The 8,061-nt window shown below is 31.4% G+C and overlaps 1 protein-coding gene across 1 annotated transcript; it reads left to right on the top strand.

Annotated features, from left to right (window-relative positions):
• The first annotated feature begins 4,456 nt into the window (after window positions 1-4,456).
• On the top strand, window positions 4,457-7,779 carry LOC117907403 (NAC domain-containing protein 30). Its single transcript, XM_034820937.1, has 4 exons — window positions 4,457-4,587; window positions 5,729-5,901; window positions 6,007-6,278; window positions 6,882-7,779. The coding sequence occupies exons 2-4, from the start codon at window positions 5,742-5,744 to the stop codon at window positions 7,389-7,391; spliced, it is 942 nt and encodes a 313-aa protein (XP_034676828.1). The 5' UTR covers window positions 4,457-4,587; window positions 5,729-5,741; the 3' UTR covers window positions 7,392-7,779.
• Window positions 7,780-8,061: the final 282 nt, after the last annotated feature.

Raw genomic sequence — 8,061 nt, 5'->3', positions numbered from 1 at the left:
CAAGTCCTCATCAATATAGATTTTTGTTTTTTTTTTTTGGTTTTTTGCTAATTAAGTAGGTGGGGTGATTAAACTTGTACCCACTTGTTCCCATTACAAGGACAGCTTGACTTTGAGCCTTGCCCAAGTTTTGAGTCTTTAAAGTCAACATTAATTTCTTGGGAAAAGAGAGTATATTTTCTTGTGGTTTTTTTATGTTTCATTGGTTTTGGTTAGTGTCTCTCAAGACTAATTAAAGTAAAAATGCATAAATGAGAATAATTATAAATAAAAAAAATAAAATATAAAATAATATTTTATTTTTGGAGTAGGTTTTTTCTATTAAATTATCAATTTTTTTAAAAGTTTAAACTTGTAGAATTTGAGTTTAATATGTGTATCATACGTCTTAACACCTTCTTTCATATGCGACTTCATATTCACACGTGGAAAGACAAATAAAATTTTGAATTCATACTAAACAAATAGGGGAAATATAAAATTTAGAGAAACAACTCAAATACGAGACCTTTCGTTAAACCAAGTTTTGATATCATGTTGAATTATCAATTTTCCTAAAAGTTTAAGCTTGTAAGTTTTGGGTTTAATATGCATATCATACGTCTTAATACCCTCCATCATGTATAACCCCATACTCATATGTGGAGAGGTAGACAAAATTTTGAATTCATGTCCAACGAAACAAATAAGAGATATACAAATTATAGAAAGACGACTCAAATATAAGACATTAAGTCAAACCAAGTTTTGATATCATATTAAACCGACAATTTTTCTAAAAGCTTAAACTTACAAAATTTATGTTCAATATGCATATCATACTCCTTAACGGTTTTCATTTATTTCTTTGTCCAAAATTAAAAACACCCATATATTACTGTACAATATTCTCATAAATTTCAAGGTCAAATATTGTTAAAATCAATATTAATCATTAAATTTTATTGACTAAAATTAACTTCTAAAGATCTTAGAACATGGATGAGCCTGCCACCCACTGGTATTGTAATCCTTAGGGTTGAGAGAGGGGGAATGACTAATGAGTAAAGAATAGAGGAAAAAAGAGATGGAGCGTCAAGGTCTAAAAAGAGTGGCTTTCAAGAGTGAAACTCCAAAACACTCCCAAGTCTTAACAGCAAAATCCAAGTCTAAGATCCTATGCAAATGCAACCTCTTTTTTAAATTTGAACACGCCAACCATGAAAGCAACGCTTGTTTTTGTCTCTCTTTCATAATTATGGCTTTTGTTTGTTATATTTTCAAATCATTCATCTCCCAAACTTTCTTCCCTATCAAAATTTCTTTCTTGTGTACTATTCTTAATGGGTGAAAAGGAGTCTTTTCTTTAATGGGCAAAATGAGAAAAAAGGAGAAGTCGGTTGATTACATAAGATTTTGATGATTTCATCATATTAGGACCAACCACAACTCCATCTTTTGCTTTCTACTTCTATTTTTTTAAAGGGCAAGGATTTCGTGTGCCTGCATGTTTTCCCGATTAGGCTTTCTATCTTTTGACCGCATGTCTTCTCAAGTGATTTACCTTTCATAATTTCACTCTTGACTTTCCAATTTTCTATTTTAATCTATATATATATATTGTATTAGTTACTATTAGTCTCAATTGATTTTTTACCTTTCATAATTTCACTCCCGACTTTCCAATTTTCTATTTTAATATTTAGGTATTAGTTACTATTAGTCTCAATTGATTTTACCTTTCATAATTTCACTTCTAACTTTCTAATTTTTTATTTTAATTTTTTTTTTTTTGTATTAGTTACAATTAGCCGCAATTGATTTTACCTTTCATAATTTCACTCCTGACTTTCCAAATTCCTATTTTAATTTTTTTTTTTTTGGTATTAGTTACCAAAAGAACTTTTCAAACGATGAAAATATCAATAATTATACATATATCGATACTTCGATTTTACAAATATATTGAGATATATCGATAGATATTTTAATACATAATATGAATGAAATCAAAATTAATGAAAATTATGAAAATATTAAGAAAAACTCTAAAAATTTATATGAGAAGTAAAAATAGGTATTTTAAAGTTTTTTTTAAAATTCATATATATAATTTATTATATTTGATAATAATATCCTTTATGTTGAAAAAATATATAAATTATACAAGTACACATTTATTTAATAATTAATTTTTTTAAAAAAATGAAAAATCGGTGAAATATGGTAAAATAAAATAAATAAAATCCGAAAGTATCAATGAAATATCAATAAAATATCCAAAAATATCAATTAATATCTCTTCCTGAATTTCCTATTGAGATCCATGAATATTTGATATATCAAGAATATATAAAGATATATCCTCAAATATTTTAAACCTTGCATATAACAATGTCAAATTTTGTCATATTTTCAAAAAAGAAATCCAAATTTTAAAAATATTTATTAATAGAAAAAATATTTATTAAGAGAAAAAAAAAACTTAGGCCTTAGAGTTTTTAGCCTTTAGTGATATTTTATCCATGAAGCAGGAATATTTAGTCACTTAATTTTTTAATCATCTCATAAATTAGATTGAGTTTTAAAATTAAAAAGATAACATTCCAATAGACCTAAAATGGTGCGCTAAATTAGGGATGGCAACGGGGCGGGTTTTTTCGGGTACCCACCCCGTCCCTAATGGGACGGGGTTTAAATTTAATAAACAGGTTTGGAACGGGTATGAGATTTTTTAAAACTCGGGACGGGTTCGGGTATTGCCTCATCCCACCTTGCTCCCGCCCCGTTTACATATAAAATTAATTTAATTTAAAATTTTATTTTACTATTTTTAATATATAGATAATAATAAAATTTTAATAAAATAAGTTATAAAAAATATAATAATTTTAATATTTATAAAATATATTTATTTTAATGTAATTAAAAAAATTAAATAATTTCTTTTAAAAATTTCAAAAAAAAAAAAAAAAAAGTTAAACGGGGCGAAGTGGGTTTGGGAATTTCTCATACCCGCCCCGCCCCGTATATCCCAAACCCATCCCGCCCCGTTTAATTTTTTAAATAGGACAGGGATGAGAATTGTGTTTAATAAATGGGGCAGAAATGGGATAGGGGAGACCGTCCCGAACCCATCCCGTTGCCATTCCTACGCTGAATGTTTGTGTTTAAGGAACAATGCTTTAACAACATCCTTGTACAAACCCTCTTGGAGTAGAGTGATGAAAGGGCAAAGTTGAAGCTACGTAGATAGGATGATAGGATAATGCAATCCGTACACATCCACTTGTAATTTTTTATTCCCAAATTAACTAAAAAGCAAAAGGCAAGGTGTAAGGTAGGCCATGAAAATGACCAACCGACCACACTTGACAAATTCAAACACTAGGTAAGGGAAAGAACCACTTTGTCATTTTCTCATTTTTTAGCATTTTATAACCATATTAAATGTGGTGTAATATTAAGTTTTTTATTCTTATTTAAATTGGGCAAGTGCTTGGCTATCAAGATTATTCAAACATGCAGTAACTTTTACTGATAAGCAACCAACTTAAGTTGTTCATCAAAATTCAAATTATTCATTGACGAGGAAAAAAAAATATATATATATATATGGTTTATAGAACAAACACAATTAGGAAAAAAAAAACAAATAAAATCAAGGAAAAAAATGAGTTTTCACACACTCATATAAAAATAATTATAAAATATGAATTTTTCGAAAATAATTCAAATTTCATGTATTTATTAATAAAAAATAGTATTTAAGATGATCAAAGATATTACATATATCACTAAAATATAATACCTGAATGATCAAAAGTAATACATTTGATAAAAAAAAAAAAAATGTATGAAATACTCATTATATTTTTTATAGCTGTTTAAAAATATTTCAAATTTTCAAATAAATTTTTATTTTACAAAATATCATAGCAAGATTTTTTTAAAAAAAAAAATTGTTTTTACAAACTCTTTTTCAAAACTATTTTTTAAAATATTTTCCAAAATCCCCACCAAAACTTTTCTTCCCTAACTCATGCAAGAGAAAATGAAAGTGGTAGAGACAAAAGGAGGGGAAAAGTTAGATGACTTGGGGGGGACTCATCAAAATATCGAAGGAATGGGAGTAGGAAGACACAAATGATTAGGGAGGGCATATGGATATCCAACATGGCAAAGGGCGGCGCACCAAACACTTAACACAAACGGTAGCCACCTGGATTGCTGGGATATATACATACTGAAAGAGACATTTTTAGTGTAATAAATGTAAAATAAATGTGGAAAGTCTTGAAACACAAATTTGCGGTGGAGGGGGTGGCGTGAAAACATGGAATCACGCCGTCCAAAACCAACATACCTTTCATCTATCTGCCACCCCCATCTCCACGCGCAATCAATTCCCCTTCCTTCTTTCAATTCTTTCATTTTCTTCCTTCCATCTTCTTTGCCTTCTTGCTAGCTTCTTTTACATTTACATCTATGTATATATATACCTCTTTGCCTCTCTCTCTCCTTCACAGCAACTCTCATCTCCATCTCCCTTCATACCAACAACATTCAACCATCACCAAAACAAATTCTCCTCCATTTTTTTATCAGGTTAGTACACACTTTTTTCTTTTTCTTTTTTGGCATACCCAACAATTATACCAGCGAATTCGAGAGCGGGAGAGAGATTTTAGAAAGCTCTCATGTCTTCACATTTGATGTTTGTAGAGAAGTTAAAGTTTGTTCCCTTTATATCTTAGTATTATTAATTACTCACTCTGAACATAGTGATTCATTTACTTATGTATGAATGAAATTTCACATTTTCCTTGCATGTTTATTAATAATATTATTATCAAACCTTTGATTTCTATACTAGTTCATTTAATTTTTATGTTGAATTTGTTAAAGAGTATGACATACATATTGAACCTAAATACTGTAAATGTGAATTTTTTAAAAAGTCGGTAGCTCAGTATAGTATTAGAGTTTGGTTTGACAGAAGATCATGAGTTCGATAAGTGGATTTGAGTCATCTCTTCATAATTTGCATATTTGTTTCCCCCATTTATTTCTTCCCTATTATTCTATTGGAAAATTAAGCTAGGATTTAATATAAAAAAAAATGCAGAATGTGGATTGAGGGAGAAGAAATGAAGTGTAGTTGGATGAATGCAGAAGGTTAGTGGGTGTGAAAAGGGTTTTCCACCAGCAATATCAGCATGAGAATATTATTGAGGGCATGAGCATTAGATAGCAGAGAGTGGACTGCACTCAAAGAAACAAACCATGCTTGTGGCAGTAAAGTCAATCTTTTCGGCTACTTGATATTACTTTTATGATCAAAACTTTTGCCTATGTTCATGCAACTAACATTCCTATATTTAGTTAGGACCATCAACCTAAGTTTCTTGGTGGGTTCCACGCTTGGTCTGCCATTATTAATTCTCATTCAAATTTCGCCTAGAAGCATTGTTAAAGGCACACATAGATATATGTAAACCTAATCATCATGATCATATATCATCGCATTGGAGCACGATTGGGTCTTGATGATTATTAACATACAAGGAAAACCATGTGTAGGATTCCATTGAATCATTGTCTTTCGAAGTTGCTTTAGATCTGCAAGTGCCCTAAAAGAAACCTTCATGCTCTCTGTGTTTATTTATTTACATTATGCTTCATATATCAACTAATAAGGATAATTAAGGTATTAAAATGGCAAGGGAACTTGGACTGTTTTGTTCAGGAGAAGTTTTGCAATGGAGATGGAATCATGCGTCCCTCCTGGCTTCAGGTTTCACCCCACCGAGCAAGAACTTGTGGATTATTACCTCAAGAGGAAGATCAACTCTCTTAAAATTGATCTAGATGTTATTATCGAAATCGATCTCTACAGGATGGAGCCATGGGACATCCAAGGTACTAATTAGTTCAATATACAAATGGAAAAGAAACATCGTAGATTTAAGAAGAATTAATAGAGCTTTTGTTAACATAGATGTGGTTTTGGTTCATTTGTAACAGATAGATGCAAGCTGGGCTATGATGAGCAGAATGAGTGGTACTTTTTCAGTCACAAAGACAAGAAGTATCCGACGGGAACCCGGACAAATAGAGCTACTGCTGCTGGATTCTGGAAGGCCACAGGTAGAGACAAGGCTGTGATTTTAAAGAACAGAATCATAGGGATGAGGAAGACCCTAGTGTTCTACAAAGGCCGCGCCCCCAACGGAAGGAAAACTGATTGGATTATGCATGAGTATCGACTCCAAACATCTGAACATGGACCGCCTCAGGCAAGTAATTTATTCATCTAATCACAACTGCATGCCATTTTTTGTTTCCAGTGTGCAAGGAAGTTGAATTTTGAACAAAATAGGGATAATTTAAGCCCTGATTGGTAATTGGTTTTAAAACAGTTTCAAAACATATTTTAAAAATAATTTTTATTTTTAATCATTTTGTATGCATGTAGAATTATTTTTTAAAATAAGCCTAAAGAATAAAGTGAAAATAATATAAAATAATTAAAAGATGTTATTTGAAAATGTTTTGTTTTTTTGTTCTTAAAAATAGAAAATATTTTTTGATTATTAAATGTGTGTTTTTTTATTTTTGGAAAACATAAAACTATTATTAAAAATAGTTGTTGCCTCTTAAAGAAGTATATATATATATATATATATTGGGAGCTAGGTTGAAAGTGTTGCCTGCCCATATGGAAGGCCCTTTACTTTTTCTTTATAAAAGGACAACTGATCAGGGCCCTTAACATGAATCAATTGCTTGTTAACTAAATTCAATAGACCACCAATATCCCTCTATAGCATATGTATATATATCCTCTGCATGCATGCAATTATTGGTAAAAATTCATGAAAAGGGCAATCGTGGTGCAGGAAGAAGGATGGGTGGTGTGTCGGGCATTCAAGAAGCCAACTAGTAGTCACAAGCAAAGTTATGAAGCTTGGAGCCATGCTTACTATGTGAGGGATAGCAGCCATGTTGAACCTCCATCACTCCCAGCTACTCTAAGCCCAATGCATATGGTCCACCCAAATCAAGGTTTTTACCCACAATACTTTGGTTCAGAGCAAGAGCTCATGTACAACCATGAGATTATGAACAATCAAGCCATTGAAATTCCACAGCTCGATAGCCCCAGTGCCCTTTCCCCAAGTTTGGCAACAAAAGAAGTTTTCGAGCACAATGGCATGAACAATAGCGAATACTTTGAGGACGAAAACAGCGATCATGCTAAGCAGTATATCGACTGGAAAATTTTGGATGATTTGCTCGCATCACAACTGGCTGACACAACATCATCAGCGCCATTAGTTCCCCACAATTATGAGCTAGGTGCTCAAAATCCTGTGAGCCATCTTCTTGGATGCTTTCCTGATTTGTAACCACGTCCTGTAAGATCAAAAATTCATCATCATAACGTAGAGTCATTGTGTACTAGAATCAAGGTTTTAAGTCCTGTTCAGAAGTTAAAGATGAGAGTTTCCATTCTAGACATGCAATAGAAATTAAAGAATGAATTGGTGTCATAAAAGGAGACTTCTTGCAAAACAAGTCCCCATAGGTTCTATTCCATGGCTGGAAGTATTAATCCATCCCTTTCATATGTAATACTAGTAATTGTAAATTGCATTTTGCATGCTTAATGGCTTTGTTTTGCAACCATATTGAGTTTTCTCTCTCTATTAATTATTTTTAGTGCTTGGAAGACAATGCATGTATTTATTGGCCATATTAAGGGGAGGCAACAACCTTGTTTAGCTTTTTGCCATAGTTTTATTTTTTATGGTGGGACAATGATATTTCCTACATTGGATTGGGAAAAAAATTCTTAACATTTTATATGTATGGGTTTCTTTTAACTTTGTAGACATATTTTAAAGTTGTGATGACCTTTTAGACTCAAAGATGACAATATTTACACGATTGGAGTATTGGAGCCAATCTCTGATCTCGATATGGGAGTTTGTTTAACCTTATAAACAGTGGTATCCATTTATTTGGCTCACTATCTTGTAAGACACAATAAGGATGTTATGTGGGATAAGGGAAACA

Source organism: Vitis riparia, chromosome 18 (genome assembly GCF_004353265.1).
Source record: "Vitis riparia cultivar Riparia Gloire de Montpellier isolate 1030 chromosome 18, EGFV_Vit.rip_1.0, whole genome shotgun sequence".
Classification (NCBI taxonomy): Eukaryota; Viridiplantae; Streptophyta; class Magnoliopsida; order Vitales; family Vitaceae; genus Vitis; species Vitis riparia.
This window is presented reverse-complemented; position numbering and strand designations above follow the sequence as displayed.